This window comes from Pongo pygmaeus, chromosome 13 (genome assembly GCF_028885625.2).
Source record: "Pongo pygmaeus isolate AG05252 chromosome 13, NHGRI_mPonPyg2-v2.0_pri, whole genome shotgun sequence".
Classification (NCBI taxonomy): Eukaryota; Metazoa; Chordata; class Mammalia; order Primates; family Hominidae; genus Pongo; species Pongo pygmaeus.
In genome coordinates, this window is record NC_072386.2 from 66873246 (window position 1) to 66901176 (window position 27931).

Genomic DNA, 27931 nt, shown 5'->3' on the forward strand with positions numbered 1-27931 from the left:
TAATTTCCATGCTGAAATATGTTCAAGCATTGCTTCCCAGAATTTAACGTATGTATTATATTGATGAATGTTCTGTTGTTTGCTTCCTATTATATCTTTTCTTTAGTGCAGCCGTTTGATAGATTATGTGCTTAAGTTATTTATGTAAAGTTATTTTTGTAAAGTTAACACATTTTTGTTTATTTTTTCAGGAGTTGGAAAAAACTTTGGATGTCTTTAATATAACTATAGCTAGACAGAAGGCAGAAGTTGAGGTAATCTTGGCTTTTCAATTAGTAAAAATAATTCTGAATTCCATATAGATATGACAGATGTGATATTATTAATCTTATACTGTAACATATTGTTTCCAAAAAATGGTTCAATTTGCTTTTTAGTATTATAAGAAAATTATTTAATATTTTTTGGCACATCCATTTAAATCAGACAGATTTCTATGGGAAAAAATCTTTCTAAATATTTGGGCTTTTCAAATATTCAGTTATGAAGGTAAAAGCCAATTTATTTTTTTTCAATCATCATTTCTTAGAAGATGGTGGAAAAACTATGTGGTACTCCTAAATTCTTATGTTTGACTAATGTTGCAGTTACTGTGTTCTGTTATTAATGTGTATATTGTTTACATTCATTTTACTCAAGAGGATAAGTTCTCAAAATGTCTTGCTTATATTTGTTTCAGTTGCTAAATAAAGGATAATGTGTCATTTATTTGAAAATTTATTCATTTTAGGTAAAGAAAGCTGGATACAAAATTTACAAAGAAGGAGTAAAAGATCCAGAGGATAATAAAGGGTGGTTTAGCTGGCTATGGTCTTGGTCAGAACAAAATACTAATGAACAGCAACCAGATGTTCAACCTGAAAGTATGTCCATTTCATTTTAGAGCATAGTTAATCACTGGGTGTCAGAGTTTTGCCATTTTTTGCGTAAATAGACATTGAAGTATATTTATGTAATTATATATAAAGTTATTACAAATAAAACTATTAAAACATTGAAAATGTGTGTTAGTTTAAAAATGAAAAATAATTTAAAAAATCATACTAGTGCTTACAAAAGAGCTTTATGCCCAGAGATTTAGTGAATGCATATAGCACAGTAATAAATAAATAAAAATTCCAAAGTGTTCTCCACTGTAAATTTTTATTGAAGTTGTTTCTTGGAAAGATTTTTGATTTTTAGCCAACAGCTTAAGAGTATAGCTTTGGAGGTTTAGAGACTTAGGTATATGTTTTAGATCTATCACTTATTAGCAGTGTGTCTCTGGCAAGTTATTTAAGTGCACTAAACCTCAGTTTTATCATCTATAACATGGGAGGAAATTACAATATTAATACTACCTACTTTTTATACTAAATGTGTTGATTAGCACAGTGCTATTGTCTAATATAGTTAGCCGTTTTTGAGCTCTTGCTTAATGCAAATATAAATTAATGTTGCTAAACTTATATATTTAGCAATTTATAGTTTGGATAATTACTTGTAAAATTGCCAGCCCCATTCAAACATTCAGTGTTTATAATTTCTTAAGAGCGTTCAAGAAAGTAAATTTCACATTCTGTTTACTAAAGGCAGATACATTGTGTTAATTTTATTGTTTTTGTTTAAGAACCTAAAGCACTTCTTTCTGATTTGTAGTTCTTGAAGAAATGTTGACACCTGAAGAAAAAGCTTTACTCTATGAAGCAATTGGCTATAGCGAAACAGCAGTTGATCCAACTATACTAAAAACAGTAAGATGTTTTCTTGCCTTATACCTTAGAAGTTATTTATTTATTTATTTATTTAGAGACAGGGTCTCACTCTGTTTCCCAGGCTGGACTGCAGTGGTGTGATCTCTGCTGCCAGCCTTAACCTGGCCTCAAGCAATCCTCCCACCTCAGCCTCTCAAATAGCTGGAGCCACAGGCATGTGCCCTCATGCTGGCTAATTTTTGTGTTTTTTTTTTTTTTTTTTGATAGAGATGGGGTTTTGCCATGTTGCTCAGGCTGGTTTTGAACTTCTGAGCTCAAGCAATCCGCCTGCCTCGACTTCCCAAAGTGCTGGGATTATAGGTGTGAACCACTGCTCCTGACCTTATGCTTTGGAATTTAATGTTACATATGTCCATTTTTAAGCCTTTCAAAAATATATGTTACTGACTTGTTCTGTGATCTTTTTTCTGGGTCTGTAATTGCATTTATTTTAATTTCTAAGGTAGGGATAAATATTGTCTCTTTTTTTGGTGTCAATGTGATGATTCTTCAAGAAATAAAATGTCCTTAAAATATTTGGTGTTTTTGAAATGAATGTACTATAAGAATAAGATTGTTATGCTTATATATATATATATGTTTTCATTTTATTCTTCTGAATATACCTTAGTTTGAAGCCTTGAAGTTTTTTGTCCACTTGAAAAGTATGTCTATTGTTCTAAGAGAAAATCATCAAAAACCTGAGCTGGTAGATATTGTAATAGAAGAATTTAGCACCTTAATTGTGCAAAGACCAGGAGCACAAGCAATAAAGTAAGTATTAATTTATCTTCTTTTATCATATATGAAAAAACTTCACTGTGTTCTTTAGACATTAGGTCACATTCCTAGTCTTTTGTAAAGAGCACTATAGTTTCATATATCCTTTTGTGGTTTCAGGAAACTTAGGGTTTTTTTTTAATTGTTAAAATAATACATGTTCAGTAGAAAACCACATTCCAGTGAAACATAGGGCCTTAAAGAATAATACAAAAATGATCAGCAACTACACTACACAAAAAGAAACAGCATTAACAATGTGGTTTTTATCTGAGAGTGTTTAGTTTTATTTTTTTAAAAATAGCTTTGAGATGTAATACACATATCCTATAATTCATTTAAAGTGTGGAATTCATTGATTTTTCACAACTATATTATATAGTAATTTCACATTGGTATATTTACGAAGTTGTACAACCGCCACCACTGTATTAGTCCATTTTCATGCTGTTAATGAAGACTTACCCAAGACTGGGAAGAAAAAGAGGTTTAATTGGACCAACAGCTCCACATGGCTGGGGAGGCCTCAGAATCGTCGGGGGAGGCTAAAGGCACCTCTTCCCTGGTGGCAGCAAGAGAAAATGAGGAAGATACAAAAGCGGAAACCCCTGCTAAAACCATCAGATCTCATGAGACTTATTCACTACCATGAGAACAGTATGGGGAAGCCACCCCCGTGATTCAAATTATCTCCCACCAGGTCCCTCCCACAACACATGGGAATTATGGGAGTACAATTCAAAATGAGATTTGGGTCGGGACACAGAGCCAAACCTTATCAACTACTATCTAATTCTAGAACTTTTCTTTATTTTATTTTCTTTATTTTTTTTGAGACAGGGTTTCACTCTCTTGCCCAGGCTGGAGTATGGTGGCAGGATCTTGGCTCACTGCAGTCTCTGCTTCCTGGGCTCAGGCTAACCTCCAGCTTCAGCCTCCTGAGTAGCCGTGACTACAGGTGCAAGCCACCAACACCTTGCTAATTTTTGGAATTTTTGTAGAGATGGGGTTTCACCATGTTGCCCAGGCTGGTCTGGAGCTTGTTGGCTCAAAGCAGTTCGCCAGCCTCGGCCTCCCGAAGTGCTGGAATTACAGGTGTGAGCCTGGCTCATTCGAGAATATGTTAACAACTCCCAAAGAAACCCTGTAACCATTAGCAGTCACTCCCAAGTGCCCGCTTACCCAGCCCCTGGCAACAACTAATTTACTTTCTATTTGAAAGGATTTGTCCATTTTGGACAGTTCATATGAATGTAGTCATACAATATCTGGTCTTTTCTGTTTGGCATTTTTCACTTAGCATGATGTTTTCAAGGTTCATCCTGTTGTACATTCCTTTTTATTGCCTAGTAATCTCTATTATGGACACATCACATTTTGTTTATCCATTTAACTGTTGAGGATATTTAGGTTGTTCCTTCTTTTTGGCTATTCTGAGTATTGCAGCTATGAGTATTCATGAGTAATATTTTGTTTGGAGGTGGGTTTTAATTTTCTTGGGTATACACCTGGGGTGGAATTGCTGTCTCATATGCTAATACTATTTAACCTTTTGAGGAACTACCAGACTGTTTCCCAAAGCAGCCTCACCATTTTACATTTCCATGAACAGTGTATGACGTTTCCAATTTCTTCATATCTTCTTCAACACTTGTTATTATCTGTTCTTTTGATTACAGCCATTCTAGTGAGTATGAAATGGTATCTCACTGTGGTTTTGATTTGCATTTTCCTGATGGCTAAGGATTTTGAGCTTTTTTTGTGTGCTTATTGGCCATTTCACATGCATATCTTCTTTGGAGAAATGTCTATTAGATTTCTTTCCCTATTTTATATTGGGTTGTCTTTTTATTATCGAGTTACAAGAGTTCTTTATATATTCTTGATACAAATCTCTTATTAGATAAACAATTTTCAGTTATTTTCTCTCACTGTGTTTTCTTTTTATTTTTCTTAATGGTGAAGTCAAATTTATATATTTTTTTGTTACACATGCGTTTCATTATAACTCAGAAATCTTTGCCTACTCCAGTGGTACAAATATATACTCCTATATATTCTTGTAAGAATTTTATGCTATTTCCTCTTATATGTAGGGTTAGAATCCATTTTGAGTTAATGTTAGTGTGTGGTGTGAGGTGGGGGGTTCAGCTTCATTCTTTTTCATGAGATTATTCAGTTGTCCTAGCACCATTTTTTGAAAAAACTATTTTTTCCCCATTGAATGATCTTGGCAGCCTTGTCAAAATTTATGAGTTGATCATAAATGTAAGGATTTATTTCTAGACTCTTAATTCTAATCCCATTGTTCTATATGTCTAGCCTTATGCCAGTACCCTACTGTTTTAATTATGGTGGCTTTATAGTAGAACTTGTAATCAGGAAGTATGACTCTTCCAGTTTTGTTTTTTTGTTTTAGCTGTCCTATTTCCTTAAACTTGTGTATAAATTTTAAGATTATGTTGTCCATTTATGCAAAAAAATAAGCTCAGATTTGATAAAGATTGTGTTGAATTTTGTGGATCAATTTTGGGTGTACTGAACAAATTATTCAGCACAAATTATTCAGCTACTCATCTAAACAATATTAAGTCTTCCAATCAATGCACATTGGATGTCTTTTCATTTATTTAGATATTTTTAAAATTTGAACAATGTTTTACAGTTTTCAGATACAGTATACCTCTTACGTTCAGTTTATTTGCAAGTATTTTATTGTTTTTGATGATATAAATGGAATTGTTTTCTTAATTTCATTTTGGATTATTATGTGTATAGAAATATAATTGAGTTTTGTATACTGCACTTGTACCCTGCAACCTTGATGAACTTGTTTCATTAGTTCAACGAGTTTTTTTAGTTGATTCCTTAGGATTTTTTATATACATGATCATATAATCTGCAAATATAGTTTTACTTCTTCCATTCCAATGTGGATGCCCTTTCTTTTGTTTTCTTGCCTAATTGCCCCGGCTAGAACCTCCAGTAGTATTTTAAATAGAAATTATGAGAGTGGGCTTCTCTTCTTGTTTCTGTTCTTTGAAGGAAGCGTTCATCCTTTCACCATTATGGCGTTAGATGTGAGTTGGGTGTGGTCTGCATCATTTTACAATCCCACCAGCAATGTACGTGGATTCATATTTTTTCCATATCATTCCCAACACTTGTTATTTTCTGTTTTTTTATTTTAAATTACAGCCATCCTTATGGGTGTTTAGTATCTATTGTGGTTTTGATTTGAATTTCCTTAATGACTAATGATGTTCAGCATCTTTTCATGTGGATATTGGCCCTTTGTATAAGTTCATTGGGTCTATTTTTTCATTGAGTTATTTTTCTTTTGTTGTTGAGGTGTAAGAATTCTTTTGTATTCTGGATACTAAACTGTCACCGGTACATGATTTGCAAATATTTCCTTCTATTCTTTATTTTGTCATTTCACTTCATTGACACTGTCCTTTGTGTACAGAAGTTTTTAATTTTGAAGCTCACTTCATCCGGTCTTATATTTTGTTGTTCATACTTCTGATGTCTCAGAAGGTTCACCTAATCCAAGGTTGTGAAAATCTACTCCAGTATTTTCTTCTAAGAGTTTTATACTTCTGTCTCTTACATATACGTTTATGACCTGTGTTGAGTTAATTTTTGTAAATGGCGTAAGGAATTGGTACAACTCATTTCATTTGCATGTGGATATCCCGGCGTCCCCTCACACTTGTTGAAGACAATATTCTTTCCTCAGTGAACACTCCTGGTATCATTGTTGAAAATCAATTAGCCATAGATGTATGTATGGCTTTATTTTTGGACTCTCAATTCTGTCTCATTTTTATTCTAGACTTTCACTATGATTATCATTATACCAATATCGTACTGTTTTGATTACTGCAGATTTTTAGTAAGTTTTGAAATTGGGAAGTGTCTTCCCTATTTTGTTCTGCTCTTTCAAGAATGTTTTAGCTGTTCAAGGGTTGCTTGCAAGACCTTATGAATTTGAGGATTCACTTTTCCATTTCTGGAAAGTGTCTCTTTGAAATTTGATAGAGATTGCATTCAGTATGTAGATTGCTTTTGGTAGTATTGCCATAATAACAATATTAAGTCTTCTGTGAACATGGGATATCTTTCCATTTAAATAAATGCTAAATAGATGCTTTTTCTGTTTTTATGAAGAGTTTCAGAAGGATTGTTATTAATCCGTCTTTAAAAATTTTGTAGAATTCACTAGTGAAGCCATTTGGTCCTTGTATTAGTCTGTTCTTATGCTCCTAATAAAGAGATACCTGAGACTGGGTAATTTATAAAGGAGAGAAGTTTAATTGACTCATAGTTCGGTATGGCTGGGGTGGCCTCACAATCATGGCAGAAAGCAAATGAGGAGCAAAGTCGTATCTTACATGGAGGCAGGCAAGAGAGAGCTTGTGCAGGGGAGCTCCCTTTATAAAACCATCAGACCTCGTGAGACTTATTCACTATCATGAGAACAGCGCCGGAAAAACCTACCCTCTTGATCCAGTTACCTCCCATCAGGTCTCTCCCACGACATGGGGGAATTATGGGAGCTACAATTCAAGATGAGATTTGGGTGGGGACACAGCCAAACCATATCAGCTGAATTCTTCTTTGTTGAGAGTTTTTGGTTACTGGTTTACTCCTTACTAGTTATAGGTTTTACTATAAGTAAGTTTAAAAGGATATAGTAAGTTTTACTATACTAAAGTTTATAGTAAAGTTTTACTGATAGTTTATAGGTTTATAAGTAGGATCTATAAGTTACAGTAAAGTTTACTATAGGTTTTTAAGGTTATAGAAAGATTTTACTTCCTATTAGTTATCTGATTTTCTATTTCTTCTTGAGGCAGTTTTTGTAATTTGTATATTTCTAGGAATTTGTTCATTTATCTATTTTGTTTGTACTATTTTTTGCAGTGTACTCTTTTGTAGTACTTTTTATTCCTCTATGGTGTGTCATAATGCCTCCACTTTGATTTCTAGTTATAGATATTTGCATCTTTAGTGTTTTTTTTTCTTATTTTATCTAAAGGTTTGTTAAATATGTTAACCTTTTCAAAGTGGCAACTTTGATTTTTTTCATTCTCTCTGGTGTTTTTGTTTTCTGTATTTCATTTGTCTCCACTCTGATATGTATTATTTTATTCATACTGTGAGCTTTGGGTTTAATTTGCTCTTCTCTTTTTAGTTCTTTAAAGTGTAAAGTGAGGTTATTGATTTGATAATCTTTCTTTTTTAATGTAGGCATTTGCAGACAAAAATTTCCCTGTGAGAACTGCTTTGGATAAGTCTTGTGTGTTTTGTAATATTTTGTATTATTACAAAATATTTGTAATACTTTTTGGGTTATTACAATTTTTGGATACGTCTTGTATGTTTTGTAATATTTTGTAATATTGTGTTTGATTTGCATTCATTTCAACGTATTTTCTGATTTCTCTTGTGGTTTTTTTTTTTAACCTGTTGCTTGTTTAAGAGTTTAATTTCCACATAATTGTGAATTTTTCAGTTTTTCTTCTATCGAGTTCTGATTTGATTCCATTGTGGTTGGAGAAGATGCTTGGTGTATTTTCTTATTAAACTTGTTGAGATTTGTTTTGTGACCTAACATTTGGTCTATCCTGGAGAATGTTCCATGTGCTTGCACTTGAGAAGAATGTATTTTGCTGTTGTTGGGTAGAGTAGTCCATATTTGTCTGTTACATGTAGTTGGCTTATAATGTTGTTTAAGTTCTCTGTTACTTTATCGTTCCTCTGCCTAAATATTCCTCATTTAATGGAAGTGGGAGATTGAAATTTCTAAGTGTTATTGTGAGCTATTTCTCCCTTTAATTCTGTCAAGGTGTGATTCATATATTTTGGGGACTTTGTTTGGTGTATAAATGTTTATAATTGTTGTATCTTTGATGAATTGAGCCTTTTAATCAAAATATAATGACCTTATCTTCTTGTCACAGTTTTCTATTGAAAGATATTTAAGTTAATTAATTAATTATTAATTTAGATACAGGGTCTTGCTTTGCGACCCAGGCTTGAGTGCAATGGTGTAGTCATAGCCTCACTGCAGCCTTGAACTCCTGGGCTCAAGTGATCTTCCCACCACAGCCTCCCGAGTAGCTGGAATTAAAGGTGTGAGCCACCATACCTGGCTAAAGATTATTTTATATGTTAGTATAACCACCCAGCTCTCTTTTGGTTATGAGTTACATGCAATATCTTTTTTCATCCTTTCACTTTCAACCCATATGTGTCTTTGGATGTAAAATGAGTCTCTTTTAGGCAATATGCCTATGGTCCCTGACTTAGGCTAGGTATATTAAATACATTTTTGACTTGGAATATTTTCGATGGGTTTATTGGGAAATAATTAGTCATAAGTTGAGGAGCATCTGTATTGTCGTATCATGTTTTTTTCATCCTTCTGCCAGTCTCTATCTTTCCTTTGATGAGTTTAATTTCATTTACATTTAACGTGTTTACTGGTAGGCAAGAAGTTCTGCCATTTTGCTATTTGTTTATTGTATGTCTTATACCTTCTGTCCCCTCAGTTCCTCAATACTGTCTTCTTAGTGTTTGTTAATTTTTTTGAGTATATATTTTTATTTCTTCTTCATTTCTTTTTCCAAACATATTTTAGTCATTTTGTTGAGGGCTACCATAGGGGTTACAATTAACAGTCCAAATTTAAGACAGTCAAATTTGAATTGACACTAACTTAACTTTAATAGTGTATAAAAACTCTACTCTTATGCAGCTCCATTCTTCATCTTTACGTTATCATTTTCACAAATTACTGCTTTACATACATGTGTTCGTTATTCTAGGTTTATATTTGTTTTTATATGTTTGTCTTTAAATCATAGAGGAATTAAAAAGAGGAGTTAAAAACCAAAAATGCAATATTACTGGCTTTCTTATTTGCTTATGTAGTTATGGTTACAAGAGTTTTTTATTTATTTGTATGGCTTCAAATTACTATCTAATATCCTGTCATTGCAGTCTTTAGGACTTCCTTTAGCCTTTCTTGTAGGGCAGGTCTACTAATGACAGACAGACTCAGTTTTTGTTCATCTGGAAATGTGTTCATTTTTCCTTCATTTTAGAAGGATAGTTTTGTCATAGATAGATTTCTTGGTTGACATTTTTTTTCATTTAGCGCTTTAAGTACATGATCTTGCTGCCTTTTGGACTGCATGGTTTCTGAGGAGAAATTAGCTGTTAATCTATTACATATCTTGTTATGTGATGAGTTGCTTCTCTCTTGCTGCTTTCAAGATTTTCCTTGTTTTAGCTTTTGACAGTTGGATTATAATATGTTGCTGTGTGAGTTTCTGAGTTTATCCTAATTGGAGGTCTTTGAGCTTCTTGGATGTATAAATTTGTGTTCTTTATCAAATTTGAGAAGTTTTTGGCCATTATTTCTCCCAGTATTTTTAATGTCTTTTTCTTTTTCTCATGTCCTTCGGAGAGTCCCGTAGTGCATATGTTGTTCCACTTGATGGTCTCCCACTTTAGGCACTGTTCATTGTTCTTCATTATTCTTTGTGCTCCTCAGACTCAATAATTTCAGTTGTCCTGTATTCAAGTTTGATGATTCTTTCTTTGGGCTGCTTAGATCCTCTGTTAAACCTCTCTGCAGATGGTTCCCAAATCATGATTGTTCAGCTTACGATTTTTTGATTTTAGGATGGTGCGAAAATGATCCATATTTAGTAGAAATCTTACTTTGAGTATCCATACAACCTTTGTTTTTCACTTTTCAGTACAGTACTGAATAAATTACATAAGCTATTTAACATTTTATTGTAAAATAGGCCTTGTGTTAGGTGATTTTTCCCAACGTAGACTAATATAACTATTCTGAGTACATTTAGGGTAGGGTAGGCTAGGCTATGATGCTTGGTAGGCTAGGTATGTCAAATGCATTTTAAACTTATGACATATTCAGCTTACAATGATTTTATTGGGACATAACCCCATTATAAGTCAAGGAACATCTGTAGTGAATTTTTCATATTGGCTGTTGTACTTTTCACCTTCAAAATTTCTGTTTGGTTCTTTTTAATAATTTCTGTCAATTTATATTCTGTGCTCAAATGTTATTTTCCTGGTTTTCTTTAGTGTTTGAGTGTAAGCTTATTTAACATGTTGGCTTACTGAACATAATGTCTAGTCTTCCCTTTTCTGTGTATGCTTTGTACATTTTTGTTTAAAACTTGATATTTTGAGTGGTATAATGTGGTAACTGTGGAAATTAGATTTCCTGCCTCTCCATGGTTAGTTGTTGTTGATTGTTGAAGAATGTGGTTTTCCATTTGTTTACCTACTGTAGTGGGTAGAATTGTATCATCCAAAACATTATGTCAATTTCTAATTCCCAGTACCTGCAAATATAGCCTTATTTGGAAATAGCCTTTGCAGATGTAATCAAGTTAAAATGAGTTCATGCTGTTTGCTCTAATTGAATGATGTGTGCTCTTCAAAGGAAAGAGAAATTTGGACACAGACTCAGAAAGTAAGACAGACTAGAGAAGACAATTTGAAGACAGACATAAAGAGGAGAATGCCATGTGACGATATCTTCTTAGCTGCGCCCATATGAATGTAGATTTTCTGTAATGTGGTGTGGGGATTAGAGGTGGGAGATGATCATAGCTCAGATGCCACAGTCTCTCCCTGTTCTTATCAAGTTTTAGTAGATTTTTTTGTTTGTTTTGAGATGGAATGCCGCTCTGTTGCCAGGCTGGAGTGCAGTGGCGCAATCTCAGCTCACTCCGCCTCCTGAGTTCAAGAGATTCTCCTGCCTTAGGCTCCCGAGTAGCTGGAATTGCAGGCATGCACCACCACACCCAGCTAATTTTTGTATTTTTCGTAAAGACGGAGTTTCACCATGTTGGCCAGGATGGTCTCGATCTCTTGACCTCGTGATCCGCCTGCCTCGGCCTCCCAAAGTGCTGGGATTACAGGCATGAGCCACCACGCCCAGCCTAGATTTTCTTGAATAAAAGTTTTTCTGTTTGCTGTATGCCTTTAGATCGATTTCCAGAGATTTTATAATTTTCACCAGTTCTTTCCCTGTTTGGTTTGGTGGGGAGAAGAGTTGCTGAGCTCCTCACATAGTCATTCTCGAAGTCCTGCCTCATCCTTGGTTTTTAAATGTTTATTAAATTGTTTTATTTTTTTGAGACAGAGTCTCACTCTGTCGCCCAAGCTGGAGGGCAGTGGCATGATCTCGGCTCACTGCAACTTCCACCTCCCTGGTTCAAGCGATTTTCCTGCCTCAGCCTCCCGAGTAGCTGGGACTACAGGCTCATGCCCTCACGCCTGGCTAACTTTTGTATTTTTAGTAGAGACGGGGTTTCACCACACTAGCCAGTTTGGTCTCAAACTCTTGACCTCAAGTTATCCACCTGTCTCGACCTCCCAAAATGCTGGGATTACGGGTGTGAGCCACATGTCTGGCCTTTAAATGTTTATTTTTATTTTTAGAAGAAAACATGTTTATAGACTTGTGTTAAATGTGCAAAACTTTTCAGTTTTACATTAAGCATTATAGATTTACTGTCATTTTAATTTTAGCTTATCATAACTTTTTTACATATAAATCAACACCAATAGGATTCTTTGTGAATTAATCTATGTCAATTTAGAGGAATCATTGTATATCTTCTTTGATGGGAATGGACTGGAGTCAGAAATGCAAAGTGAAGTTGTCTTCATTAATTTTTTAAATCATTTTCAATTTTTAAAATCCTTTACAATTTTACTGATTGCTGACTGTTTTTCTTTTTTTTTTTAATGCAGATTTGAAACTAAAATAGATTCATTTCATATTACTGGCTTACCAGATAATTCAGAAAGACCCCGCCTCCTGTCTTCATTGGATGATGCAATGTCACTTTTCCAAATTACATTTGAGATAAATCCATTAGATGAAACTGTTTCTCAGAGGTGTATCATAGAAGCTGAACCTTTAGAAATCATATATGATGCAGTAAGCATTTTTTTAAATTACTAAGTTTTAATATAATTTAGTTTGCTTTGAGTTTGTGTTAATGATGTTTATTTTAACAGAGGACAGTGAATAGTATAGTGGAATTCTTCAGACCTCCAAAAGAGGTACATCTAGCACAGCTCACTGCAGCAACTTTGACAAAACTGGAAGAATTTCGCATTAAGACAGCAACAGGTAAATGCCAGTATTAATGTTGGTGAATTAAATACTGTATCCTATATTAAACTTTTATTTAGGGTAGAATGTTTTTAGTAAAGTTTATTTTAAATTTATCATATTTCTAGACTGGTTTTAGTTTAACAGAAACTAATTTAGTACTTTTATGTTTAAAGGTAGATAAAACCATAATCATTTTTTACACTCAGAAAGTTCCTACCTAGTAACCACATTTAAGTTAGTTGCAAAATTTTGCTTAGGATACTTGGACCTCTGTTTATGACAAAAACTGGCCTCTCGTTTTCCTTTCTTAGAATGCGTTCCAGATTTTGATATATCAGCCTTAGGGAAAAAAGTTCTATCCTTTTTTATTCTCTAGGAGAGTTTGAATAAGGTCAGGTATTATTTCTTCCTTAAATATTTGGCAGAGCTTAACGGTCAAACCACTTGGTTTTGGAGATTTCTTTGTGGGAAAGTTTAAGATTACAGATTGAACTTTTTAATTAAATAGTTGACCATAGAGGTTATCTGTATGATTTTAGTGCTTTGTAATTGGTTGGGACTTGTTTTCTAGCTCAATGTATGATATTAAAAAAAATGTTCCTCATATGCTGAAAAGCCTGTCTTTTGATATCTATACCTATTCATTAGGTATGGATTGTTAATCCTGTGCTTCAAATTTTTTGTATCCTTACTGGATTTTTTTTTCTCCTTTTGTCACCTTGTTCTAACAGTTATTAAGAGAAATACATGAAAAATGCCTCATTATCAATGTAGATTTTTCTATTTCTAATAGATCTGTCAGTTTGTTTAAAAAAATAAATTTGGCTGGGTGTGGTGGCTCACACCTTTAATCCCAGCACTTTGGGAAGCCGAGGCGTGTGGATCACCTGAGGTCAGAGTTTGAGACCAGCCTGGCCAACATGGCAAAACCATAATAGAGACGGGGTTTTAATAGAGACCAGGTTTCACCAGCCTGGGCGACAGAGCGACACTCTGCCACACACACAAAAAGTAATAATAATAAAAATTTTAAAAAAAATAAATTTTAAGACTGTCATTAAGTACATGCAGGAGTAAATTATTTTTCCTGCTATAAACCACATCTTTAATGCTTTAATTTTTTTCCCTTTGTACTTTATTTTATTTTTGATCTGATATCAGTATGAAGTACAAAGTTTCTTTTTGTTAGAATTTACCTGGTATATGTTTTTTCTTATATTTTTACTTTTTCCCTGTGTTTTCACATGTGTCATGTCAACAACATGTAATAGGATTTTTTCCAATCTAGATTTATGGTCCTTATTTTTTATTTATATCTATTGTTTACATTTAATTAATTTATTTAGGCTTATGTCTAACATCCTATTTTGTGCTTTTGAATTTGGTTTTCCTTGTTTTATTTTTCTTGCCTTCCTTTGGATAAATTCTAGGATTCCTTTCTTCCCCCTTCCCTACAATCTACTATCGGGAAGTTAAATATTCTCTATCTCTTTTTATTTTATAAATTACAGTATACATTTTTGTAAAAATATAAATTTAGTGAAAAATTTTATATTCTCCTAGTCATTATATGGACTTTAGTACTCTTGAACTTTATATACCATCCCCATATACTTAAAAAAATACTTTATTGTACTGTATGTATATAGTTCATGGTAGTTTACAATTACTTGTGCATTTACTACCTTCTTTGCTCTTCATTTCTCTTATACCTTACACTTTTTATCTGATTTTATTTTCTTTCTGTTGGAAGTTCATTTTTTTTTTCAACCTCTGCCTCCTGGGTTCAAGCGATTCTCCTACCTCAGCCTCCCAAGTAGCTGGGATTACAGGCACCCACCACAACGCCTGGCTAATTTTTAAAAAAAATTTTAATAGAGATGGGGTTTCACCGTGTTGGCCAGGCTGGTCTCAAACTCCTGACCTCAGATGATCTATCCACCTCGACCTCCCAAAGTGCTGGGATTACAGGTGTGAGCCACCGTGCCTGGCCTGGAAGTTCATTTGTAAACTTCCCTTGTAAATATTTTCTCTTGTAAGAATCTGCTGGTGGCAAATCTGTGTTTTGTTTTTGTTATTTTTTTATTTTTATTTTTTGACAGAGTCTTGCTCTGTCGGCCAGGCTGGGGTGCGGTGGCATAATCTCGGCTCGCTGCAACCTCTGCCTCCCAGGTTCAAGCAATTTTTTTGCCTCAGCCTTCTGAGTAGCTGGGATTACAGGGGTATGCCACCACGCCCAGCTAATTTTTGTATTTTTATTAGAGATGGGGTTTCACCATGTTGGCCAGGCTGGTCTTGAATTTCTGTCCTCAGGTGATCCATCTCCCTCAGCCTCCCAAAGTGCTGGGATTACAGGCATGAGCCACCATGCCCCTTGCATATTAGCTTGGCATGATACTACTGTATGTAGGATTAAAGGTTAATGTTCATTTTCTCCTTAACACATTGAAGAGGGCATTCTGTCTTTAGGTTTTCATTACTGATGTTGAGAATTCAGGTGTCAGTGTGTCTGCTGTTTTTTTTGTACATTATCTACCCTTTTCTTTTACATTTAAGAACTTTTTATCTTTTGTATTCTGTTGTTGCAGTTTGGTGTATCCAGCTATGGATTTGCTTTATATACCCTTTTTGGGATTCATTGGATTTCATGAATCTGAGTACTGGGATTTTTAATGAATTCTAGAAAATCATCTGGAAAATTTTTAGCTACTAACTCTTTACATATATTCTCTTCTGGAATTCTGGCTAAATGAATTTTAGCCTTTCTTACTCCATCTTCCATTCTCCTTAACTTCTGTATCCTGCTTTCTTTCCATCTGTTTCTTCTCTGTGTTACATGCTGGGTAATTTCTTCTAATTTATCTTCTAATTTACTGAGTCCTTCTTTAGCCATACCCAATGTGGTATCAAATCTCTTCATTAAGTTTAATTTCAGTTATTATATTTTTCCCTTTAGGAATTCTGTTTTGTTAAATTTAAAATCTGTGTTGTCATTCTTTTTTGGTTTTGTATTTCCCATGGATATCTTTACACTTGTCTTCTTTTTTTTTTTCCAGAGATCATAAGTACAGTATTTTATATTCTGTCTCACCAGTTAATTCTCTCTCTTCAGATAGTCCGTTATATGAAGACTTTTGTGGTTCTGTTTTTCCTATCTTCTGTCTTTTGTTTTTGTTGGTACTTACTTATGGTAATGTTTGTCTTTTTATGCTTGGTAATTTTTAATTGCAATCTGCTCATTTTCCTTAGAATATTATTTGGGAGAATTCTCTGAAGCCTGAGATAAGTGGGCCTTCATTCGGGGAAGATTTATATTTCTTCTGCCAGGTACCTTGGGTATGTTGGTGGCATAACTAAATTAATTGCTTAAGATATTCTGGACTGCCAAAGAATTGTTGGGCTACATACCTCCTTGAGGAATATATCATACTTATCGTTCACAGAGGTATTACCTTTTTCTCCTAATTTTTCTCACGGCCTTTGTTTGCATTCCCCTGTGAGAGTGTTTTAGGGAGAGGAAGGTTTTACTTCACGATTATTCTTTCTTTGAGTGAGTGTCCTTTAAGATTTCAGATTTGTGAGGAGAACTCTTGCTAGACTCTCCATCCTTGTCTTCTGTTTCCTGTGTTCTGAGAGGCTGAAATTCTCTTTGGGAGTAAGATCCAATTTCATTGTCAAAGTTTTAAAATTCTGGTTTTGTTAAGTCTGGAGTACACTTCTAATTGAACTCAGAATTTGTCCCATTTTGGTGGCTATAAAATCTGGCATGAAATTATGATTTTTCTCTTGCCATTTTTATTATATTCACTTTATCCTTGTTGGTAGATATGAGATATACTATCTGTCATTTTCCTTTGTTCTCTTTCCTAAGATAAAATGATTTAGATAAGTAAGTCAAGAAATCACTTCACATTTTGATAAGACCTTCAGGAAATGTCTAACTAGTTGTCTTTTGTTAGGCTATATTATAATATGCATCTTGATTTGTTATTAATTTTTCTTTTTTCACAGAAAAGTGTGTGTTATATTCTTCAAAATATATGTGTCTTTCTTCTCTGGCTTTTGCTCATTTTTCTCTACTATTTTTATATCTGAATAGTTTTAAATTAGATTGTACATGAGTACCTTACCTCTAGAAACTGTAGGGTTTGCATTTATTCCTGTATTCTTTGTTAAAATCTGGGTATTCCATTCCTAGTTTACATTTTGTATATTGGTATATTATATACTGAGTAGAAACCAAAGCATAAGATCAGGTTACTTCTAGTCAGTTGTTCTTGATTGATGGAAACTCATAGTTAAATACAAATTAATCATATTGGAAATCCACTATAGACGTTCAGATTTCGAGATTTTTTTATCTCTAAGATTTGTTTACCTCAACTTTTATTACTTAAAAAAATTACCAAACAGTAAATATCCACAATATAAAGTTCACATGTTACAGAAATATGTTTTAGAAAGTGGAAGTCTTCAGTTTTTTACCTTCTGTACATAATAACCTTTAAAATTTGAACTCTGTTCTTCCAACTTTGTTTTCTTTTCTACACCAATAGTATAAAAATGCTAATTCTATGAAAAAAAAATGGAAAACTTTTATGATAGGTTTTTGCACTTAATTTTTAAAATTTAATATATTTTGGATTTTTTCTAGAAAGTTAAAATTTACCTATTTGTAATGTTTTAACTTTTTCTAGAAAGTTAAAATTTACCTATTTGTAAAATTTACCTATATTATAATGATTCTGGTTACTTAGGTTCTTTCCTTCCCTCATATTCCTCCTTTCTTCCTTTTATTTTATTACATTCTCCTCTATTAACATCCTGGTTTCTTTCTTGTATTATAGGTTGAGTATCCCTTAGCAGAAATGTTTGGGATCAGAAATGTTTCAGATTTCAGATTTCTTTGGATATTGGAATATTTGCATTTTACTTACTTGTTGAACATCCTTAATTGGGAAATAGGAAATTCAGAGTGTTCTAAGCAGCATTTTCTGTGAATATGATCTTTGAGGATCATGTTATTGTGGTGCTGAAAAAGTTTTAGATCCTGGAGCGTTTTGATTTTGGATTTTCAGATTAGGGATGCTCAGCTTGTTATTTTCCCCTTCCTTTCTAGGAACTCAAGGTCTTTCAGGTCTTTTTGTTGTCAACTATGGCATGAGCTTACAGAGCCTGCTCAACTAGTTATCCTTTGTCTCTGGCAGGAAAACAGATGTGGTCATTTGCTAAAACTCTTCTTTCAGAGTACAAGGTTCTCTGATAGGATCATAGTGAATCATTTTCTTTCAGTTATTTCATTTATTTATTCATTTAAATATATATCAAGAGCCTAATCTATATGTCAGACACTATGCTAGGTTTTAGGGAACATAGCAATGATCAGAATGGATGTAGTTCTTGCCTATTGATGGATGTTATACTCTTATGGATAGGACAAATATAAAACTAAGAGCAATCTACTGGAAAATTTTGATTAATGCTGTATGGGTCCAATCAGGAGAGAAAAACCACATGGTAATTTTGATAGGTATATTTAATGTAATGAATTATTAACTGTAATGAGGGACTGTTTTGTTACTCCAAAGAGTAACTTTAAAGAATGTAACAAGAGGCCAAGCGCCATGACTCATAGTTGTAATCCCAGAGCTTTTGTGGCCGAACAGGGAGGAACACTTGAGGTCAGGAGTTGGAGACCAGCCTGGACAAATAGTGATACCTTGTCTCTACAAAAAATTACAAAATTAGTCAGGTTTGGTGGCGTGTACCTATCGTCCCAGCTACTTGGCAGGCTGAGACTGGAGGATTGCTTGAGCCCAGGAGGTCAGGGCTGCAGTGAGCTATGAAAGCAACTCCTACATTCCAGCCTAAGTGACAGAGTGAGATGCTGTCTCCAAAAATACATATATTTAAGAATAGTAGTTATGAGGAATATAGAATTGAGACAGCGTTCCCTAGGAAGAGGTCTCCCTCTTCCCTGAGAGTTGAAATCCACACTTTGTTGGAGAAGGAACCTCTGTGAGTCATTGAATGGCAGAAAAGCCATTCTCGTGTCTTTCTGGTAATCTGCTCTCTAAAACTTTCTGGAAATCCATCCTCTGAGGTAAAAAGGAAAAATATTCATGGGGCGATGTCTCAACTGCCCTCGTTCTGCTGTGAAACCACCTGAGGAGGGTTCTAGGGGCAGAATACTGGCTTTTGAGTGCTGTTATCTGCACATTATGCATTGTGTTGGAGAAAGGCACAGTGTTGCAGGATATTGCTAAATGAGTGTACTGGAACCAGGAAGCCAACTCTTTTCTCCTGCAGTGTCTCTCCTGTGTTCTTTATCTATTTCAGTGCTAGTTGGCAAAGGAAAATCATTTAAGCAACTCAGATCTACTTTCGCAGAGCAGACAAGTGGGTGAATTTGGAGCTGAGTGAGGAAACAATTCTATAATCAGCCCAAATGCTGTGAAAGAAATGAGAATGGATAGATGCCCCAATTTAGTCTTGGTGGTAATGGCAGAGAAGATCTCTGAAAATTCAACATTAAGACCAGATATATATGTAGGATCCACACTGCTAAAGGGTGTAAGAAAGAGCCTTCAAGGTGATGGTCCACTGTGAAGAGCTTAACTTAGCAAACAACTGGGTGAATTTGGAAGTTGTAGAAAGCTGAATTGGTTCTAATGTAATGAGTGAGGGGAGAGTGGAGGGATGTTAAAGATGCATACTCTTGATTATGCAAACATGAAAGTCATATTAAGCAGTTAGGATTTTGTTGTAAGTGCAATGGAAAATAGGGGAGAGACCCGATCAACCTAAAGTCAAAATAAAATACTCCCCACTCCCTTCCATTAAAAACAACTTAGAGAAATCATTGTGTCCTGGCATCAAGAAAGGCTTTGTTGAAACTAAGGCTTATGGTAGGACTTCCACAGAGTACCAGAACTTAGATTTGTAGAAGCCAGAATACATGAGGAATCCTTAGACTAGAGATGGAAATGAAGATAGAGAAATGCTTAACAGATGGTCTCTGGAGAATCTTGAATGTCAGATTGACCCTTCTGGATGCTTCTTGTTACTTTAGTAAAATCATGCCATCTGTGTTTGAATCCAAATCATTTGGGGAAAAAGAATGAATAACTGTTTGAGTCAATTCTGCTCTTAAGTTTCAGGCTAATTGGATGGTCTTCAGAATTTTTGATGATCTGTCAGTCTGTTTTCAAACCTCTATCTCACCTCACCTTCCATCCTCATTTTAAGAGATTTCACTTGAATTTGCTTCTTATAGGCTATGGGAAATGCCAAGGTGTTTTCTTCCTCTCTCTACTAGAGTCTTGCTTGGGCTACCTGTGCAAGGCCATTGGAATCCCTTAAAGATGACACAGTTTTGATAACAGTTTCTCATATTTCAAGGAAGAGCTGTCCCAGGTGTAATTTATTAGTGTTATTTTTATAAAGACTACTGGAGGCAGCGTAATTTGTGAAGAAGAGAGGTTTATTTGTTTCATGGTTCTACAGGCTGTACAAGAAGCATGACTCCAGCATCTGCTTTTGGTGAGGGTTTCAGAATGCTTCCACTCATGGCAGAAAGGGTTGGGGAGCCCACATGTGCAGAGATTACATGGCAAGAGAAAGGAAGGAGGTGCCAGGCTCTTTTAAACAACAAGCTCTAACTAAAAGAGGGAGAACTCACTCATTACCATGAGGACAACATCAAGCCATTTGTGAGGACTCTGCCCCCATGACCCAGACAGGTCTTATTAGGGTCCCACCTCCAACATTAAAAATCAGGTGTCAGCATGAGTTTTGGAGGGGTAAAATACCAAACTGTACCACAGGCTTAGGTTATTTATTTTCTATTTTAATTTAAATAGATATTTAAAACAGAAGGTATTTTAATTACTTTTAATTTATTCATTTTCTTTCTGTTGGCTTGTATATTAAGTTGATTATGTGTTGGCACTTGACACTTGCTCAATGTCTGCTTTTAAGCTTTATAATTGTACATGTATTTTATTTGTAATTTTAAGTACATTAAAATTGTTGACATATTCTTTAATTTGAACATGTATTCTTTAATAATAAATTCTTAACTTCAAAGGTTATATTCAAATATACTGACCTGCCTACATTTTGTGTGTGTGTGTGAAAAAATGTGCCTTTTTGTTTAAGTGTCAGATCTTTTTAAACTTTTTAAGTCAAATATCTTTCATTTACTCAAACTGATTTGATGGCTGCTCATATAATTTTTTCTTTAAGAAAGGGTTCTCATCTCATAGAAAATAATTTGTTTAGATTTAAAAGCTGATGCTGGACTTAGGGACATAAAATAGATGAATTTGTTATACTAATCACATGCAAGTGAATGAATTAAATTTATTAGACTAAAAAACTCCAAGTGAATGAAGGACCTAGGGAATGGAAAACTCTGGTTTGTTGCCTTTTCTGGTTTGCATATGATTTTATTGAAGATGATTTGATAATCCAGGATTTTTTATATTCTCAGAATAATATTAAGATCAAGTGTTATTGTTCAGTATGGTAAATGTAGCTTATGAAGTTTATGAATTGAGAAGTATCTGTGTAGATTCTAAGAGTTGTTGTGAATAAATATTTTATGCCACTGAAACTTTTTTTTTGGTCTGTATCTTCCCAGTTTTACCCAAATTGAGTTTATAGGTTTTTTTTTTTTGAAGAATTACTCCAATTTTGTACTCAGCTATATTTAAATAGGAGTACATGCATTGGCAGATATTTTAAATTTTATATTGGAAGTATTTTGCTGAGGTCATTTTAAAATTAATACTAATTTTACATTAAGATTGTTTTATCAGTTCATATATTTAGTGATTCTGTATTTCTTGAGTAATTTGTGAAAAGTGTTCATAGAAAAGATTTATATTTTTCCAGGTCTACTGTATATTATTGAAACACAGAAAATTCTTGATCTCAAAATTAATTTGAAGGCTTCATATATTATTGTCCCACAAGATGGAATTTTTAGTCCTACATCAAATCTGCTTCTTTTGGACCTTGGTCATCTAAAGGTATATACTAATAATATTTGATTTATGATATAGCATTTGGGGTGTTTCTTTGTTTTAAATGTATTTTGTTTTTTAAACAGTTTGATTTATTGCTTTTTTTCCTAGATTTGTGGTAGATAAGTAAGATTTGAGAAATCTTTTCTGTTAAATAAAGTGAAGTCTCAATTAGGTAGTTTTCCTACACTTATGAAAGCAAAATGACCAATTAAACTCTGCAGGGCAGGTTTAAATCTAAGATTGATTGGCTGATTGATTGATTGACTGATTGATTTGAGACAGAGTCTCACTCTGTTGCCCAGGCTGGAATACAGTACTGCGACCTTGGCTCACTGCAACCTCTGCCTCCTAGGTTCAAGTGATTCTCAGGCCTCAGCCTCCTATCTGGGACTACATGTACCCGCCACCAGGCCCACCTAATTTTTGTATTTTTAGTAGAGACGGAATTTCACTATGTTGCAGACTGGTCTCGAACTCCTGTACCAAAGTGATCCACTTACATTGGCCTCCCTAAGTGCTGGGATTACTGATGTGAGCCACCGCGCCAGGCCCGAATCTAAGATTTATATTTATAGTATTTGAGAGTTGTGCTTGAGGAGCTTATTTCTTTCTCAGTTTAGACCTATTACTTGATTACTTAAAGTATATAGAATGATAGAGAATTGTGGAAACAATCAAATACATCTTCATCTTTCTGAAATTTTTTGTGTATAAAACTATATATATTGACATTTTAATATTTGTATTTAATAATTCTAAATTGAGAAATGGTCTTCTTCTGTTTACCTAAGTCATTTCCCTTTTTTTCTTTCTTTTTTTTTTGAGACAGAGTCTGGCTCTGTGGCCCAGGCTGGAGTGCAGTGGCACGATCTCGGCTTACTGCAAGCTCCGCCTCCTGGGTTCATGCCATTCTCCTGCCCCAGCCTCCTGAGTAGCTGGGACTCCAGGCCCCCGCCACCATGCCCGGCTAATTTTTTTGTAATTTTTAGTAGAGACTGGGTTTCACCATGTTAGCCAGGATGGTCTCGATCTCCTGACCTCGTGATCTGCCCACCTTGGCCTCCCAAAGTGCTGGGATTACAGGCGTGAGCCACCATGCCTGGCCCTTTTTTTCTAATTATATACCTTTTTCTTTCCAAATTTTCAGTAAAGAATACATTTTTTTTGCTGTATTCTAGATCTGTACTCTTCACTATAGTACCCACTAGCCAGCCACATGTGGTTATTTAAATTAATTAGAATTAAATAAAATTAATTCAGTGTCTTAGTCATATTCGCCACATTTAAGAGTTTAATAGTCAGAAGTGGCTAGTGGCTACTGTATTTTTTGTTTTTGTTTTTGGGACATAGTCTCACTCTATTGTCTAGGCTGGAGTGCAGTGGCGTGATTTCAGCTCACTGCAACCTCTGCCTCCCGCGTTCAAGTGATTCTTCTGCCTCCGCCTCCCAAGTAGCTGGGATTTCAGGCATGTGCCATCATGCCCAGACAGTTTTTGTATTTTTAGTAGAGATGGGGTTTCACCATGTTGGTCAGGCTGGTCTTGAGCCCCTGACCTCAAGTTATCTACTGGCATTGACCTCCCAAAGTGTTGGGATTACAGGCGTGAGCCACCGCGCCTGGCCTGGATTTGACAGCACTGATACAGGATATTTCCATTATTGTAGAAGTTCTATTGGACAGCATTGCTTGTAAATCATTAAATGTAGAGGAATATATATCACAATTTAAAGAACCAAGAGAGGTGGATAATATTAGAATGCTTTTTCTGGCCACCTAAAAAAAATACGTGCCTGTCCTTGATACTGACATCTTCCCTTATCCTATTTTTAAAAATTCTGCATTTGTTAATTGTTTAAACACCCACTGGGTAAATATTTATAATAAAATTTATACAGCTTATTATTCATATTTGAATTTTATTCAGTTGTTTCAAGGGCAGTGTGGTATAATAGAGCATAATGTTAGGAGTAAGGATATCTAATTTTGTGACTTTAGGCAATTTGCTTAACCTGTTACCTAAAATTTATTACTTTTCAAACAGAGTTAATCTTTTTTTGAGTGTTTACTTCACATGAGCTATATAGAGGGAAAAAAAGTTAAAACATGTATGTGTACAACACATGTATTTTTATGAGTAAGATCTTTATGTACTATTGTGGAGTCATCTCCAGGATGTTTAAGTGAAAAAAGTAATGCGCACAGTATGCCAAGAAAGGAGAGATACAAATATAACTTGCCTGGAGTTGCATAAATGGCAGAGTTGGAACTAAAATTCAGCTATCCGATCTAATTCTGGACTCTTTTACTTCTTATTGTAAAGCCGTATCAGTATTTGTCATCATGCCATAGAAACATTTTGTAAGCTAAATTTGTCTCTTGATCTTGCTCTTAATGAGAAGGCCTCTTATCATATTTAAAAAGTTTGTAGACATATTATTCTTCAGGACCATCTTGGTTTCTTTTAATGCAAGTAAATGGGAAATATATCCTAATATGTAAAAATTTACTTTATCGCTCTCCTTATTATTATATATCTCATGGATGAGGACCTTTCTAATAGCCTTATTATGTATGCTTACTTGTGAATTTATCCTCTCCTATTAACATTTTATAAGTCTAAAAATTAAACACTTTATACTTACATTTTGAAGTATTTTGCATAGTCTAAACTATTAAAATTAACTTGAAGGTGACGAGTAAAAGTCGTTCTGAATTACCAGATGTGAAACAAGGTGAGGCCAATCTTAAAGAGATAATGGATATAGCTTATGATTCATTTGATATTCAACTTACAAGCGTACAGCTGCTTTACAGTAGAGTTGGTGAGTATAAAATGCATTATTTGTTGATTGATTTTGTTGAAGTGATTAATTAGGTTTTTAGACACTTTGAAGACCTTCCTCTTAAATGTGTTAGAACTTCTACATTTTTGAATTAGAAGTGATAGTAAATATTGTCTAGCTGTTCTTACTAGGAGCAGTCTTGCCCCCCCAAGAGACATTTGTCAATATCTGGAGACATCTTTGGTTGTCACAGGTAGAGCATGAGTGGCACTCCTAGCATCTAGTGGGTAAAGGTGAGGGATACTACTAAGCATCCTACGATGTTCAGGCCAGTCCCTCATAACAAATATCAGTAGTGCTGAGGTCGAGAAATCCTGATCTGTACCAATGTTTTCCAGCCTTTGACCAAAGTTGGCCCATATTGAAAATGATATTGGTATTACTACACAGTTGGATAACCAGAAGACATTGCTCAGGGCCAGAAGTAAGCAGCCTAGGGGCTCTGACAGTCATGAACAGCCATACAAAGACAAGGGTCACTCTCCTAGACATACTTGTATCTCATTCACTGTGGTATACCAGTCAGGAGTCTCTGATTTAGAGCTAGTTTTTAAGATGAAGTCAAAGCCAGAAATTCACTTGACAAGAGCCATTTAAGTAGTTAGGGAGAGACCCCAGACTCATTCAGCTTTCTTTTCGTTCTGTCGTACTGCTTTTGAATCCCTAGAGTGTTAGCGAACATGCAGATAATTCAGTAAAATTTGATCTGTTGAAGAGATCCATATGTAGAGATCTAAGTGTTTGTATGCAGTCAGATTTTAATTACCTGAGCTAACCAATAAAAGGAGAAACAATGAGAATCCAAAGTAGTTGTTATCAAAATTGTTAATTTGTATAGGACTGAAACATTTTATTTCTTTAATTATATTTGCTTCAGGATAGTGAACGTAGTTTGTATTTTTATCATATTCTAATTGTGGTGGAGGAAACCCAAAGGTATAGTGGGTGGCAAAAGTACGTTATTTTTAGAAGTCCACAAATTCTTTTTCAGGGAATAAATTACTGCGTTTGGTTTTCCTTGACTGGGATTTTATCTGACTCATAGAATTATTAGGTTCAAATGAGATAGTATATATGAAAATGCATTATATGACTGAGATCCCATTAATCTTGTTATGAATTTTTAAAGTTACTTCTTTCTGATTATACCTATTTTAGAAAATCTGAACAATTGAGGAACCAAAAAGATTAAACTTTTATGTTACTGCTTAGGCAAGAACACTATTGATATTTTGTTGCACATCCTTTTAGTATGTTTTTCAGTGTATGTGCCTGTGAATATATGGGGTGTGCTTGTTTGGTGTTTATATTGGAGGTATTTGTGAATGTATTTTTTTACATGATTTATATAGTTTTATATCCAGATATTTTTTCTTTTACCAGTAATATTTTGGTCACTTGAACTCATGGTTTTTATTGTCTATATTATGCTATATGGCTATGGTCTCAGTTATTTAACCATTCCCTTATGGAACATTTAGGCTCGTAACTCTGCAATGATTGTTGCCAATCAACAACATCCAAGTAGACTTGGATGTGAATTTCAGTTTTATCACTAGCAGACTGATCATAGGCAAGTTATAAATTCTTTTGAGTCTCAGTTTTCTAAAGTGGGATTATTATACAGAATTTTGAGAATTAACATTTAAACATTACCTAGAAGAGTAGAAATTATAAATCTTGAATAAATGGTAGCTTTTATTAGTTACTGTTAACCTCACTTTTTACTACCTTTTGCATTATTGCCTTACTGCCATGTTACTTTTTTGGGTAAGGTATGTGGTTGGTGTAGTGATTGTCAGTGGATGCGCAGTAGATTTGATAACCTACTGATTGTATGTACCTGAGAATGTGACATTAAGATTACCTAGATGTGGGGAAATTTTCTCATGTAATGGAATGTGTGACTATGAAGTATTAATAGTTATTTTAGGTTTGTGTGTTATATTATAGTTACGTTAAATATGAACCATTTTCTGTACTTAGGTGATAATTGGAGAGAAGCACGAAAACTCAGTGTATCTACCCAGCATATTTTGGTACCCATGCACTTCAATTTGGAACTGTCTAAGGCCATGGTTTTCATGGATGTAAGGATGCCCAAGTATGTACTGTTTGTTTCGTGTGACTATGGATTTTCTGGGTAATTCTGTAGCTAGGGAAATACCATACTTAACTGACTCTTCCTTGTGTGTGTGGTAAAATGTATATAAAATTTACCATTTTGATAATTTTTAAGAGTATAGTTCATTGTCATTAGGTTCACGCATGTTGTTTTGCAACCATCACCACCATTCATTTCCAGAACTGTTTCTCTTCCAAACTGAAACTCTATACCCAATTAAACAATAACACCCCATTTCACCCTGCACCCAGCCCCTGACAACAACCATTATATCTTCTGTCTTTATGAATTTGACTATTTTAGGTGCCTCATATAAGTGGAATCATAGAAAATTAGATTTTGTGTGCCTGGGTTTCTTCACTTAGCATAATGTCTTCAAGATTCATCCATGTTGGAGCATATGTCAGAATTTCATGTATTTTTAAGGCTGATTAATATTCCTTGTATGTATATACTATGTTTTTATTTATTCATCCTTCAATGGACATTTGTGTTGTTAATGCTGTTTGGCTGTTATAATAATGCTGCTGTGTACAAATATGTGCTTAAGTCCCTGATTTCAGTATTTTGGGGTGTATACTCAGAAGTAGAATTGCTGGATCATATTATAGTTCAGTGTTTAAGTTTCAGAGGAGTGCTGTGCTGTTTTTTATAGCAGTTACACCATTTTACTTTCCTACCAGCACAAGGGTTTTAATTTCTTCACTGCCTCTACAACACTTGGTATTTTCTGTTTTTTTATTTTAATAGTCATCCTAATAGGTGTGAAGTGATGTCATTTTTCTAATGCTTAGTGATGTTGAACATCTGTTCTTGTGTTTGTTGACCATTCATGTATTTGGAGAAATACATATTCAAGATCTTTGCCCATCTTTTAATCTGGTTATTTCTTTTTTTCTTTTTTTCGAGATGGAGTCTCCCTCTGTCACCCAGGCTGGAGTGCAGTGGCATGATCTCGGCTCACTGCTACCTCCACCTCCTGGGTTCAAGTGATTCTCCTGCCTCAGCCTCCTGAGTAGCTGGGACTACAAGCGCATGCCACCACGCCCAGCTAACTTTTTGTGTTTTTGGTAGGGACGGGATTTCACCGTGTTAGCCAGGGTGGGCTTGATCTCCTGACCTTGTGATCCACCCGCCTCAGCCTCCCAAAGTGCTGGGATTACAGGCATGAGCTGCCGCGCCCGGCTGAGTTGTGAGAGTTTTAAAATATATTTTGGATATTAACTCTTTA

The 27931-nt window shown here is 34.6% G+C and overlaps 1 protein-coding gene across 5 annotated transcripts in view; it reads left to right on the top strand.

The window, feature by feature from the left end:
• VPS13A (vacuolar protein sorting 13 homolog A) overlaps nucleotides 1–27931 on the top strand; it is a 249091-nt gene that overhangs the window by 50164 nt on the left and 170996 nt on the right. For all 5 annotated transcript variants that reach the window (XR_010123324.1, XM_054500058.2, XM_054500059.2 and 2 more), the window contains exons 14-22: nucleotides 192–254; nucleotides 731–863; nucleotides 1639–1733; nucleotides 2365–2507; nucleotides 12330–12519; nucleotides 12600–12714; nucleotides 21598–21734; nucleotides 24422–24554; nucleotides 26562–26679. Coding sequence is in view for 4 of the 5 variants with exons in the window: in XM_054500058.2 (XP_054356033.1) it covers nucleotides 192–254; nucleotides 731–863; nucleotides 1639–1733; nucleotides 2365–2507; nucleotides 12330–12519; nucleotides 12600–12714; nucleotides 21598–21734; nucleotides 24422–24554; nucleotides 26562–26679 (1127 nt within the window). In the remaining variant the exon portion in view is untranslated. The remainder of the gene's footprint in view (nucleotides 1–191; nucleotides 255–730; nucleotides 864–1638; nucleotides 1734–2364; nucleotides 2508–12329; nucleotides 12520–12599; nucleotides 12715–21597; nucleotides 21735–24421; nucleotides 24555–26561; nucleotides 26680–27931) is intronic.